Raw genomic sequence first — 15,289 nt, 5'->3', positions numbered from 1 at the left:
TAGTGTGCTATCTATATCTCTATCTCTCGGTTAATGTGCTGGGCCCGTCTGGGACATTGTCGCACAATTGTGAACTATGTACACGTGTGAAGGGAAGAACAATGGTTAAAAGCCGGATAAAAACATTTTGCTCCAGAGTTATATGCACAGCTCCCCCATCCTAGTCTTGAAGACATCTATGGATGGGGAAATGACCACCTGTTCTGGGAGACCATTCCAGAGGCGTATTCCAGTCGGGAAGAAGGAAAACTGGTAGGCATTGACGGTCGTAAATGGCACTATGAAGCGGCTTGCATGGCCTCTGGTGTGCACTCCTGCTGGTATGAGTACACTCCTGGAATCGATGTCCACCAGGTTGTTTACGATCCTGTACACCATGACCACTTTTGCCGTTTGGCGTCTGTATTCAAGCGTTGGCCAACCGAGCTTGTTCATCATTGCAGTGACACTGCTGGTGTATCGGTAGTCGCCTGTGCAGAAGCGGGCATTTCTTCGTTGGACAGACTCCAATTTGTTGATGTTGGATCGGGTTTTGGGATCCCAAACAGATGCCGCATACTCAAGCTGGGGTCTTACAAGAGATGTGTATGCCTTTGCCTTGATGTCTGTAAGGCAGGTTGCCAGATTTCTACGAAGGAAGGCTGATGTTGAGTTTGCCTTTTCAGCGGTGATGTCTATATGGCTGTTCCACGTAAGTTTACTGTCTATGGTCACACCAAGGTATTTGGCTTTATCTGTCTGTTTAAGTGTTTGGCCATGGATGTTGTATGAGCCAGGTGTGATGTTCCGCTTGTTGGTAATACGGATCATTTCGTACTTGTCCGGATTAAAGTCCATTAACCACTCCCGCTCCCATACTTGTAACTGGTCGAGGTCATCTTGAAGTGCCTTGGTGTCATCTGCCGATCTTATGGTCCTGTATAGTAGACAGTCATCGGCGAAGAGGCGTACAGTTGATGAGACTCTACCTGGGAGGTCATTTATGTAGACCAAGAACAGGAGAGGCCCGAGGACGGTACCCTGAGGGACTCCTGATGTAACAAGGGCTGGTGCAGATACCTTGCCGTCAAGTACAACTTGCTGCTGTCTATCCGATAGGAAGCTGTTAATCCACCCCAGAGTCTTGCCGCGCACACCATAGTGGTGCAACTTTGTTGAAAGACGTCGGTGGGGCACCTTGTCGAATGCTTTAGAAAAATCAAGTAGTATCCCGTCAATCTGTTGCTTGTTACTCAACCCTGCTGCGAGATCCTGTACTGTGTTGATGAGTTGTGACTCGCATGATCTCCTCTTCCGGAATCCGTGCTGTGCATCGGAGAGAAGCTTGTTTTCATCCAAGAACTTCATCAAGTGGCTGTATATGTTTCATTCAGCTGAAAGCGTGTATTGCGCCATTATGTGAAAACATAAATTTATCGGGTCACTTTTGAATTTAAAATCCGCAATATACTTGAAATAGAAAATAGCCTCTGTTTGGTCAGTTAGTAAATTTAATGCCATTAAAAAAAGTTATTAACCAGTCGCTATAATTATCATTTGAAACAACTCTTATGGTCACTAAAACCACCTTGTCATGCTGTTTTACATATTTCAAAGCAATACACATCAGACATTTTGGTTCTTAGCGATATCACTGAATTTGATACTGTTATTTTCGATGTTATTTTAGTTAATTTCCTTTCCTTTCGTGATCATAAAAACTGCTCTCTCATCGAGTCTCCTTAAATACTAGGCTCTGTGCAGACACGTGAATTATGAACAGGCTTATTAAATATAGACGACGTTTATGTCCTAGAAAACGACATCAGAAGTTTTCTATAGTTAGAAAAGAGGTGGAGCATAACCTTCCATTTAAAGAAATGCAGTTTGCTAAAGTTGACTGTACAAATATACCTTAAAGGCCACATCATTAAAACAAAATCTGGTACACACTAGTTTTGACTAAATCTTACACAAAAACCTCTACCATGAAATACATATATCAGAGACGCAGATCTATGTCTCTGCATATATTTATAAGATCATCAAGGAAGATAATAGTACACTAGACACAAAATGTCTTCAAAGAAACCTCGCATTTATAACCCAGCTGTAAAAGGTAAAGCCTACAAATAATTAGTCAAGACCCACATTAAGTACATTGAAACAATATATAACACATAATTACAGAACATAGAACGGAAAATGAAAATGGTGCAAACATAACTGTAAGGCACGAAACAAACCGTTATCACAATCCAGTCAGTGTAACATTTATGCTGAAACAAGTGATACAGGAAACAATCGGAGCACCAAGAACCAAATGCTATTCACGACATTGTAGACATTTCCAAATTCACAGTAGAACCTGAACAGGGAAAAATCCAACACTTGAGTTACCCATAATGTGAAGTGCAGTCGGGTAGGTATAACTACAACACCCACTCTTTGCATAGTAGTCAAAAGCCGATGATGCGATGTAAAATGTAGACATTAATGTTTAAACATGACTATGTTCATACTTTTACAAACGATTCAATTTTATACGGATTAAGATTATTAAGATTATTTACAAGTACATTATGTATCGTGTGTAATGTAAGCCATATTTCGCGTCGATTATCAATACGATCAAAACAGTAATTCAACCGTTTTACCTATTTGGGTACCAGATTTTTACCGATATCCTTTTTTATATCGAGACAGTTGCGCAAATTTTGGCCGATTTGACTTACAGGTAACGACCCACTCAATTAGCATAAATGACGACAACAAAATGGAGTCTGCAACTGATGTTGTTTCGTTTTGTAGAAGTAAATAATTTTCTGCAACTTTGAGATCGTCCGATTGATGCGACTTGTCAGGCTAACAAAATGGTGTTTGAGTCCCTCGTAGTCGATTTGATCAACAAATATCTTGGAGATTTTGTTGAAAAGTTGGATAAATCGCAACTGAAACTCGGGATATGGGGAGGTAAGGATCGAGTCTCACTAACTTAGGAATGATCATTAATATTGAAAGATTGATAACACAAATGTCAATTACGTGCAAAATTCAGAAAACGATTTAAACAGTTTCTTAATTGCTTAGTTCATTTGTGTTTTTTGAAGCCTGATTGCATGTGTGAAATATTAGATGAAGCGCCAGTAGTTAGTAGGAACCTTAGGATTGAAACACAAAATAATCTTCGGAAAAACGTTTATTAAACAACTTTAATGAATGTATACAAAACAAGGGAAGTCACTCAACGAGTCAACCCATATCAAGTACAACGAAACAACAAAATAACAAAACATATGGCGCTACCTCTTTTCTCCCTCTCAAAGACTGATATCATATATTATATGCATAATTGTTCATATCAATGACTCAATCAGGAGAATAAAAGGTGCCAGCCATTAAGTAACATTACAAAAATCTAAATTTTCTACAAAAAAACATACACATGAAATAAAACGGTTTATATGTGTAAGAGAAGCAATAATGAAATGAAAATGTTAATAGTTATGTGGACATACCAACACTTTAATAAAAGTCTCCAGGATTAGTTTAAGTGCAAGTGATAATGAATATTTTAAGAAAATAACTGTCTATACATATACATGTAGGTTATCTAAAAAAATCTCAGACTCAGTAAAATAGTGATTAACTGTTCTGTACATGTACTATGAACATCAAACTAGTAAAAAAAACAATTGAACTAAGTTTGTAATAAAATAAAGAGAACAGTAATAATGATAAACAGGCTTATATTAGCACAACTTAATTAATATTAACTTGAAAATGACTACAACTGAAACACTTACATAGTACTATAATAGTTAGTAACATATGCATTTGTACATAGTAGAAAAAAGTGATGTGTAAATGTTAGACAAAATGTAACAAACACGAGTACAAAGTTCACCAGAAAACATAATCACTTAAATGCTTAGGCTGTTTGCATGCACGTTGGGGCCTAGAAACGTGCTGACTGCATGGTCCTTCAGGCAAGTCAAGGACAGGAACCAGCACCTCTGCTTCCAGGGGATTGTCATAAGAATTCAAATCTTGCTGAGTAGGAATTTGAGACTCCATCTCAACACTGGGCTGGATGAGTGTAGGTGGAACGAAGACTTGCGTTGATGGAGGATACAGATGGGTTACCGGTAAATCATCGGAATCACTATCCACTGAATTGAGATACAAAGGCACTCGCGACTCAACACTCGATTGATTAGGAACATGGTAACACTCACTTATCTTGACTTTATAAGACACGGCGCGTAATGGATTGCCTATGAATTTTTTTATAAAGCACCACAGATTAGCACTATCAACAGACAAAACCAAATAACGATCACGACATTGATGCTTCTTCCTATCGGAATACTAATACACTTAATCACCAACACTGATATTGGGTACTGCATTTGAAGTATAACTTTTGCATTTAGACCTAGCACTAAACTGATGATTGTAGAGTCGGCTATCATGTTGTTTCAAAATAAGCTCCCTATCAGACAAGGGAATCTGCTCATTTGTGAATTGACTTCTCTGTGTCCATATTTCTCTAGAAGAAAGGCTTGCATGTCGAATCCTAGAGATTAATCGCGCAGTAGCAGTTGCCAACTGTAGTGGTGTAAGTGGATGACCGCCAGGTTCTTGTCGAACTATTTCAGATTCAAGCTCGAGAATAGCTTTTTCTGCAACAGGGTTCTTGTTTGGGTTCTTGACTCTACCCACATCCAAAACTACACGGTATCTGCGTAAAACGTCGTCTCGTTGTAATGCAATAAAACCTGGTGCTGGGTCACACCTAACTACTGCCATTGGTCCGTCAAGAGGATGTAACTCAACCATACGACTGAGTAATGCACTGCGTAATGTCTCAGCTCTTTGATTGTCAATAATACAAGATTTGGTCAAAGAACTGACGGTTTCCCGCAAAACTAAAATCATCTGTTTGCTCCGGCGTAGAACGTCCAAAGCAAAAGAAGCAGCGACAATTTCAGGAGCTTCTTCGGATGATTGTTAAATCATAGTCTTAGGCACAGACTTTAAGGAAGCACACACATTACATGCATAATGTACACGATCAACAACCTGAACTAAGTTTAAAAAATGAAATTGTCTTTTCACAGCTAACACAAGTTGATGTTTAGATGGGTGATCAAGCTTAATGTGAAGCGCAGTTACAATGCCGTCAGCAATAGAGCGTGGAACTACAATGAGGTCAACAGGAGACACGAGAGGATCAGTTCGCGTCACCACCAAAAGATTGTCTCTTGAAATGGAAACATCGTTCAAATATCTTTTGACATCCCGAACATTAGTTTGCTTCTTGGATGGTCTAGTACCCTGCCTGAGGTGAGCATGAACGCGGCGTAAGTCTGGACAGCTTTGCTGAATGTCTTTCCAAGCTGATCTGGATGCCTTAGTTGAAACCCCGAGGCTGCAGTATTTGCACCATACAAAGCGCGCACAACAGATTCCTCAGTCTCTTTTATAAATTTGCAAATTTGACAGTTCTGGCTAGTGCACTCTGGGGCATCGCGACTAGCGAAGTCTGAAGGCAAATTCACAGATCCCGCCAGATGTTGTAGGTTCACACCATAACGACTGACAGTAGACAAGAAAGACGTGACTCTTGGACTGGAAGAAAACTCACCTCTGCACAACTTCTCAATAAAATGAACACAAGGCAAACTGTCTATTAAAACACATGCTTGGCACTTGGATTGAACATTGTAGGGACTGCAAATACTTTACTGCAGCATTGATAGATAACTCCTCTATCTCGCAAGGTAGCCACGTCATTGATGCTTTCGTAGTTTGGCACTGAAGAAACCGGCTAAATGTAGGCTATTGTTTCGGGTAACATACATAGTGGCACCAATGCCTCTCTGAACTACTGAGCCATCAGTAACAATCCAAATTTGATCGTCCTGTCTCGGTAATACTATTGACTTGTGGTTGAGAAGAGCTTTCTGTGCAGCCGTAAATTGGTTATGTTACTCATCACTCCACAAAATTTTGTCCTGTCCAGGGCGACCAGCTATAGCGTCTTCGAGTTGAGAGAGGTAGCGTGATGTATTGGAGATCACTCTGTCCAAGATCTTATACGCACCAATAAAACCTCGCAAACCCTTGACAGTTTCAGGGAAAGTACAAGTAGACAAAGCTGATAATTTGTGTTTGCTCGCTGAATGTTTGCCATTCGACCATGTCCGACCCAAGATAGTAGTTGTCGTAAGACATATGATTGTCTTTGTTGGCGATTATTTGAGGTTTGCTTTGTCTAGTGCTGTCAAAACATGCTTCCAGTTTTCAAAGAGTGCTGGCAGGGTGTCTGCACCACAATAAAGGTCATCAGCGAGCTTAGCTACAATGCCGTCTTGTAGACGTTCACCTAGTACGCGGCACATGACCTCCTCAAGTGCTGTTTCAGAGCCTGGCATTCCCATCGCGGTCCTTGTATACACTCGTACACCCTTTCATAGAGTCCTTACTTAAGGGTATCTGGTAAAAAGCACTGGTCAGGTCAGTTACAATAGTTACGGTGCAATAGTGCGCAAAATGGTGTCTACATCTGGCATTAAAGCTGGTTGTGGTTTGCTGTACCTTGCTACCTCACTGAAAGCGGTAACTAGTCAGTAACCGCCCTGCGCCTTCTTAACTAAAAATGAGGGGTTCAAGTATTCGACACTAACCTCAACATCTTCTGGACAAGCAAAAACACCCTTTTCTTCCAGGTCATCAAACTTAACTCAACAAGCTTGTCTCTTGCATATTGAGGTACTCTTCCTTTACGTTGCGGCGGTAGTGTGGGACCCATGTTAACTTTTGCTTCAAAAGGTCCGCATGCTCCATTATATACAGAAATGTCTCCATTGAAAACTAGGGATGGCAAAATTATTCGAATAATCGAATATTCGATTGAATGGTCAGCATTCGAATAATAAAAATGATATTCGCATATTCGCATTTTTGTCCAAATGTAATTTCACCAATATTTAATGACCTGCAAACCGCTTACTAAAAAGCAAAACTTGGGAGTAACATGTTTGACGTGACGATTTTCGTGTCAAACTGATAACGCGGCCCGTATCAGTGTTGATTGCGCAATGCAATATACACGCTCTAAGAAAGGCCCCGACTGTTGTTTGCCAATGGGGTGCCAATTAACGGTTTCAATTGACTGGCGAATAATAATTAAGTTTTGTGATCACAGAATGTTCAGCCATTAAAATGTGTGAATTACTCAAATCGCGCAATGCAATATACTTACTATAAGAAAGGGCCCGAACTGTTGTTTGTCAATTAGGTGCCAATTAAGGGCTTCAATTTACTTGCGAATAATAATTATGTTTTTGTGATCACAGTTTGAACAGACATTTAAATATGTGAATTACTCAAAAGTAACAGATAATATAAATTAAACAATCATCAAGGAATCATAATTCAAATCTGAAAATGCCACCAGCCCCTTCTGCAGTATGGAATACTTTACACGGTCTGTGGATAAGAAGACCGCAACGTGTAATGTGTGTAAACTTAGTTTTACATATGCGCGGTCTGCTACAAATCTGTGGAATCATTAAAAAAAATTCAATGACACGACGTTTTTCATTCTATTTGTGCCCGATCACAGTATCGGTCATAGTATTAGTCGACAGCGATACAATTATTCGATAGCAACGTTAATAAACAGCCTCGTATTTGGCAAACGGATATAACTTACAAACCAATGGAAATTAACACATAACAAGATAAAATCAATCCAGCCGTTTTATGCGAATATTCGATTGAATGAATTTGCGAACATTCGAATACCGATATTGGTATTCGATGCCATCCCTATTGAAAACACTCTCATACTGGGTATGAAGGGATTAAAATTGAACTTTTATGTTAATGGGTAAAATGTTGTCAGGGTCCATATCAATGCTATTTGAAGAGGATTTCTCAATGCATACTGGTTCGCGCAAGGTAGTTTCAGACACACCGTTCTTTAATACCATTGGGATAGTTGGAAGCACCTGACATAAATGATCGTGCTTGCCTAGCTTTTGTGGAATCCCAGAATCATTTAGGATTCTAATCTTTCCATCAATGGCATCTTTTATCTGTGGGGTGGGCCAGGAACCGCTTGTGTTGACACAGTCAGATCTGGCCTCTAAAGCAAGAATTGTGTCTGGTGTTTCTGTTGAGGGTAACTGTACCTCAATGTAATCCCCTGGCCACACAATGGTATTGGAAGAAGATACTCGTAAAACATACGGACGTTTTGTAAAACCATTGCATGTTTACTGTCACTAGATGAAGCAGAAGGGCCATATAATATTGGTGGATCAGACGCTATCCTGATTTCATGCTTCGATGGTCGGAGAGATATATCGTTCGCTTACATGAAGGGGATACCACCTAGTACATCCACATCAAACTTGTCTACAACTAATGCATCAAAAGTCAGCTGCCTGCAGCCCCTGGTGAACTTGGTATGTACCTCACCTACGGTAGGAAGTGGGGTCATGACATCAGCCTGAATGGCTGTCTGAAAAGCACTCATTACATGGATACCCAACTTTTTCGCAACTGAGAGCTTTATAATGTTAAGTTCAGCACCAGGGTCAAGAGTTATTGTGGGGGTGTTATGCCCATAGAACACTTTAAGGGTGTGGGATCTTTTGGCACTAACACGGCGGGTTGCTGGAGTAACCCATAACATACTTTTACTTTGATCCTCTTTACTGTTATAGCTATCGTCAAGATCTACAGCCTCCTCGCTTGAGTTCTCTTCTGTGGTCTGTCTTACTTTGCCCATGTAGAGTTTGTCAGCCTCAGGTAAGAATTTACATGCACTTCAGAAGTGTTGAAATCGATGGTGGCCGGTCTGTTTACACAATGGACAAACAGGTCCATTGCGCTTTGTTTTGACAAAGTCCTTTGATTTCTGCATAGCTGTCCTCAGCACCTTAGAGTCTTGCATTGAAACCAACTCATCTAAAAGACTATCCATGGCAACAGATATCTCAGGCTTGATAGAAGCAATAGTCTTAGATCGATGCTCTGTTCCATATCGCTGTTTAATCAAAGCAGGAAGGCCAGGGTTGATAGCACGCAACCACATTAAAACAATAATGTTTTCAAATGACGGGGTCATTTCCTTGTCCGAGTCTATATTTACTCCGTGATGAGTGATGTTGCTGTCCCGTTTTAACAAATTATCATCAAAAAACTTGTAATACGCTGAAAGAGATCTTCAGGTCTCTCTCCAGGCTCAAGTTTAATGTCATTCAAACCTAGAAAATGAGCACCTGACTGTTGGAAACCAAAGTGTTAGCGTATTGTCTGCCAAATAAATTGAATTGATGTAGAGTTTTTCACGATAGAATTTCTACTTATCACTGGGCAATAGTTTGCAATCTGACCAAGCATTAGTTCAAGATTAGTAACCTTTTGCTGGGCAGATCTTCTTGAAGCCTGTGAGATGTTTTCGCCATCATTTACCAAACCACGTAGAGCCTGAGTTGGAGTTTTCTTCAGCCAGGTGAAACCGTCAACGAGGAATGGAGCAAAATTAGCATCAAACGACAAGGTATATTCAAGATTTTGCCTCCAAGATTCAAAGGAAGTTATGATCTCGCTTTTTGTCAAGCACCACTGTTTAGGTGCAGGTGTTGCCATATTTAAGATTACAAGTCCACTGATAATGGAGAAATCAGCGTCAATCCGGTAAGTTTTGGCTCAGAAATAGCCTTACTGTTCAGAATGAAGCGTCTGTTCATATTTAGCCGCTGCCACCACGCCAGTAGTAAGTAGGAACCTTAGGATTGAAAGACAAAATAATCTTCGGCAAAACGTTTATTAAACACCTTCAATGAATGTATTCAAAACAAGGGAAGTAACTCAACGAGTCAACCCATATCAAGTACAACGAAACACCAAAATAACCAAACATATGGCGTAGGGTTTATTAACAAACTGATAACTATTCACTATGTGTTGTAAATTGTAAATCTCCATGTGTTGTGCTCCAACTCATGACTGAAAGAACACATCTTTGTCACATAAGTAAAGTTGTTATTGTTTTGTTAAGATTATTTTTTAATTTTTCTCTAATCTGGGTTGTTAACAGGGTTAAAATCCAACATTTTTTGCCCTGTTTGCCAAGCTTATTTCTTTAAAAACTTCAATGGTTACTCCAATACAAGCCTCAAACATTATTATAACGGACATGTGTTACAAATAAGTTCATGCCATGTTGTTTTCTCATCCCTTCATCTGCCAAAACATGCATGTTTTCTCTTCTGTATCAAAAACATACAATGTACTGCTTTTGTTAAATGAATACATATAGCCTGCAACATGGTAGTCTCGTGGTACTTGATGAATATTCACTTGCGTCTAGAAAACGTCTTCATATATCAGATAAATGATTTTAAGGACAATCATATTGAACTTTATTTTATCCGATAATTTCCTTTTTATGATGAAAATCCTTCAATATTTACTGTGGTAGAAACAAAACCAACACCACTGCCCAGCAAACATTTCAAATCGGTCCGATATCGGCCCGATATTTATTTCATTATTGGCCTGACATCGGTAATTACATCGGCCCGAGACCAGGAGTGCAACACGGCGCAATGTTGGCCCGACATCGGTATGTATATCAGCCCGACATCGGTAATAACATCAGCCCAAGATCGGGAGTGCAACACGGCTCGATGTTGGCCCGACATTGGTATGTATATAGGCGATACCTTCTTGAGCCAGCATGGTGCCGACATACTTTTAACCATACCTCAGTCCCTGTCTAGCCTCAATTGTTTTTAATTGTTGTTGGTAGTGTAAAGGGCCTACCATTAAAACAGTTTCTTTAATAAATGAAAGAACATTTTCTTCAAACAACATTTTATTTTTACATTTTTTAACCAAACTGGAACACAGTATTCGTAATTATACTACTGTTTTGAAACTGAAAATAATAAACTTATTTAGTACTAATTCCAACATTTTGATTCTAATGGTGTAAAGTTAATTAATATATACGTTGACTAACAACAAATGTAAAAGAAATTATTTAAGCAGACTCTATAATTCTACTGGTACAGAAACTGAAAAAGTAACATATTGAAACAAAATGTTAAATGACAAAATGACTTAAGTATTGTATTTTGGTAATAGAATATTCAGCAAATGTAAATAAAATAGAGAATTATGAAAAAAACGAACGTATCCAACATGCATATAAATGTATACATGGAAAATTACCAAACATACATGTATAAATGGCTCATATCACCCATATTATCAAAACTGGTCTATAAACCCTGGCAATTAATAAAATAACCATTTCTTTAAACTGGATAGCGTACGATACACATAAAATAGTAACAATTAAGACTAGTCAGCAAAATACAACATAGTAAATAGTCATAAGATACACAAAAAATAGTAACAAGTAAGACTAATCAGCAAAATACAACATAGTAGTCATATGATACACAAAAAATAGTAACAAGTAAGACTAGTCAGCAAAATACAACATAGTAGTCATATGATACACAAAAAATAGTAACAAGTAAGACTAGTCAGCAAAATACAACATAGTAGTCATACGATTTACAAAAAATAGTAACAAGTAAGACTAGTCAGCAAAATACAACATAGTAGTCATATGATACACACAAAATTGTAACAAGTAAGACTAGTCAGCAAAATACAACATAGTATAGTTATATGATACACAATAAATAGTAACAAGTAAGACTAGTCAGCAAAATACAACATAGTAGTCATATGATACACAAAAAATAGTAACAAGTAAGACTAGTCAGCAAAATACAACAATGAAGTGACGTCATACCATACACAAAAAATAGTAACAAGTAAGACAAGTCAGCAAAATACAACAATGAAATCATACGATCCACAAAAAATAGCTACAAGACTAGTCAGCAAAATACAACATAGTAGATCTAGTCATACGATACACACAAAATTGTAACAAGTAAATTCAGCAAATTAATCTATCCACCAACAAAAAAAAACAACAACATAGTATTGGTACTTTTAACTATTCCCCAGTACTTGTCTGGCCTCAATCCTCAATTATTTGTAATTGTTGTTGGTATTGTTAAGGGCCTACCATTTAAACAGGTCCTTAAATAAATGAAAGAAAAATTTCCTTTAAACAAAAATTTATTTAACATTCTATTCAACCAAACTGGAACAATTAAAGTATTTGTTAATAATACTACTAACTTAACTGAAAATGTAAAACAATATACTTATGTATTACTCATTCCAACGTTTTTATTCTTATGGTGTTAAACATATTTATATATACCAAAACTAACAAATGTAAAACAAATTATGTAAAGTCTATATAATTCTACTGGTACAGCAACTAAAAAATTAACATTTTTAAATAAACTGTTTAATGACAAATCAACTGAGTTTTCTTTAAAATAAAAGACAAATTAAAATGATTACGACATGAATATATTGAAAAGTAACACATACACAATTTAAGCTTTTTAGGTAATAAAGGCTAAAAATAATATTAATAAAAACACTGTTTCCATCATTATGCATAAAAGTTGTGTAAAATAATTATAAGTAATTACATGTTCAGAGAGACCTTTACATAATAAATGATTCCAGTAGAAGACATAATTCACAGTTTAAACAAACGAGTTATAATAAATGGCGACGCTTCATCACGTTTCTTGTCTGCCCTTGCTTTTCTGCCACCATCACGATCAGAGGCTGTTTGAAACCATTCTTCTGCAGCATTTCAAGGAACCCATGACAGCTTCTGAAAATGGTTATGCAATGTAGGCTCATATTATTAGGACATTCATCCTTTGTTCAAACAGGGTTGCAAGAATTAACGATGCTGGGCAGTTTAACCAATGACATTTCTTAACACTTTTTACATTACAATGAAGACTATTTCTGAAAAAAAGGAAACATTAACAAGCCATATGTAATTTTGTATATATAAATATTTTGAACTGTGTCTTTTTACAGATACTATGACAACTTACTGTGCACAGAAACAGACAATCGTAGTTCTCGAAAAACTGCCTTTCGTTTCTTTCCATGCCTGTTATTCTGCTTGGCAACCTCATTTGACATGCAATGAAATAAAACAAACATTAGAAAGTCGCGAAAACATGTGACATTTAATGACAGATAACAATTTCTGGAAAAAAAGCTTTAACAAACATTGTCAAATCTTGTGGATAAACAATTAAAATTAATTCCTAACCTGAATAGCTAAAAATGTTCAGGGCAGAGTGTTTTTACCGTGATAATTTCGAAATAATTCAATCCCGCCTGGATCTTCACTGCAAATTTAAAATGCCAAGGGAAACAACCGCGGTAATTTCTTTTGACAACTGTTACACTTCATGGACACACCATAACATTTTTATTGTATACAAAGTATCTTATTCACGCTTTTGAATAAGAACAGATATATACAATCAAATTTAATGCAACAAGTAATTAAAACGAAAATAATCATAGTAACCTTTTCTCTTGAGTGTTAATTATGAAATCGGGCCTATGTTGGGCCGACATCATACTTTATGTTATTTAGTTTTATTTTTTTTTGTGATTTTTTTTTATTCATTATAAAGCATATATTGTATACATAATTATATGTTTTTTTTCTATTTGCAAACAATGGTACTAACAAAGTATACAAAAACTATGCCTGATAAAGTTTTAGACCTTGGTGTGAGACATTTCGATCTATGACAACAGTAGGTGTTCTGTTATATATTATTAATGATCTTATAAGATTGAAAAAAAACAACACAATAATACTAAAAAATATTTGAAAAAGATAACATAAAAAAAGAGTGAATAGTATATAAGTGGACAAGCATTATGAGAATTTAATTCGATTCCATTTTTTAATTAAAGATCTGCAATTTGTCATTACTGAGGGCTATTTCTTTCTCAATCTGGATTTTTAGTTTAAGACTATGGATAAAACAATTAAAATTTGGTATTTGTTTTCTGCTCTTCATGTTAAAGATAAAATATTTCATCAATATAAGAATAAAATTTACAATATTATTACCTTCAAAGGATATAAATGAGTTAATTCCGAAACTTACACTTAAATAGGATAGTTTAACGCTTAGTTGTTGTTGTTCAAGAAAGGATGCTAACTGGTTCCAAATAGGCTGGATGTGTTTGCACTCCCCAAAAAGATGTTCTATAGTTTCGATGTTTTCACCGCAGAAGTCACATAAATTAGAGTTAGATAATTTGCATTTAAAGAAATGTTTATTTGTAGCTATAATTCTATGGACGTATTTATATTGAAAATTTCTCAGTGTGCTATCGATAGTTGCTTTATATGGCATGATAAATATGTGTTTCCAATTAAGTTCTTGTTCTCGAAAAAGCACTTGCCATTTATTTTGGATTTTGGAGTTTTCTATAGGGTTTTTAATTTGTAGTGTGTAAAATATTTTGTTCGTTTTGTTTTGTCTTGCAAGTATGTTTTCTAAAAATGTTGTTTGAGTACATGGTGTGTTATTTGTATTGATTATTGATTTAATATGTATGGGTATGTTTTTTATTAATGTGTAGTACTTCAGGAAATTACTTGAGGGTATTCCGTATATGTAACATATATTATCAAAGGAGTAGAAGTCCTTGATTCTGTAGTCGTATAGTTGGTCGACGTATTTTATGCTTCGTTCAAACCAATCTATATAGAAAAACGTCTTATTGTTTGAAGTTATGTCTTTATTGTTCCATAAAATAGTTTTACTACTAGTTTGGGTTTCTAGGTTATGAGTAACATTACTCCATGCTGATAGAACATTAGATAGAAATATGTTTTCTTTTGAAATTTCATGTAAGATATTATTGCTGATGTTACATTCAAAAAGTAAGGAATCGCCATATTTTTTAAAAATCTTCTGGTAGAATAGTTTCCATTTACACGTATTGGTACTATCTAAGTATCTTTTAATCCAGCTGCATTTGATTGCATTCACGAATGAGTCAATATTCGTTAATTTGATACCTCCATTTTCTACGGATTGAATCAACTTAGTTCTTTTAATTTTGTCAGGTAATTTATCGTCCCATACGAAATTAAATATTGTTGAATTTATATCGTTTATAATGTCATTTGGTGGATTTGGGAGAACTGTTAATACATAAATTAATTTAGGAAGTGCAAACGTTTTTAATACTGTGTTTTTTCCGATTAGTGTAAGTTTACGGTGTTGCCATGATTTTAAGCAGTTTTTTAATTTTTGTAATTTAGGCAGTATGTTTTTTAGAA

At 36.5% G+C, this 15,289-nt stretch overlaps 1 protein-coding gene across 1 annotated transcript in view; it reads left to right on the top strand.

Moving 5' to 3' along the window:
- The first annotated feature begins 2,801 nt into the window (after nt 1-2,801).
- The window catches only part of LOC127869751 (intermembrane lipid transfer protein VPS13A-like), a 172,802-nt gene continuing 160,314 nt past the window's right edge, over nt 2,802-15,289 (top strand). Inside the window, exon 1 of the mRNA XM_052412411.1 lies at nt 2,802-2,952. Within this exon, the coding sequence (XP_052268371.1) occupies nt 2,853-2,952 (100 nt within the window). The 5' untranslated portion in view covers nt 2,802-2,852. The remainder of the gene's footprint in view (nt 2,953-15,289) is intronic.

The sequence above is a fragment of the Dreissena polymorpha genome, chromosome 2 (genome assembly GCF_020536995.1).
Source record: "Dreissena polymorpha isolate Duluth1 chromosome 2, UMN_Dpol_1.0, whole genome shotgun sequence".
Lineage (NCBI taxonomy): Eukaryota > Metazoa > Mollusca > Bivalvia > Myida > Dreissenidae > Dreissena > Dreissena polymorpha.
The sequence above is the reverse complement of the archived record's forward strand: the minus strand, read 5'-3'. Positions and strand labels throughout refer to the sequence as shown.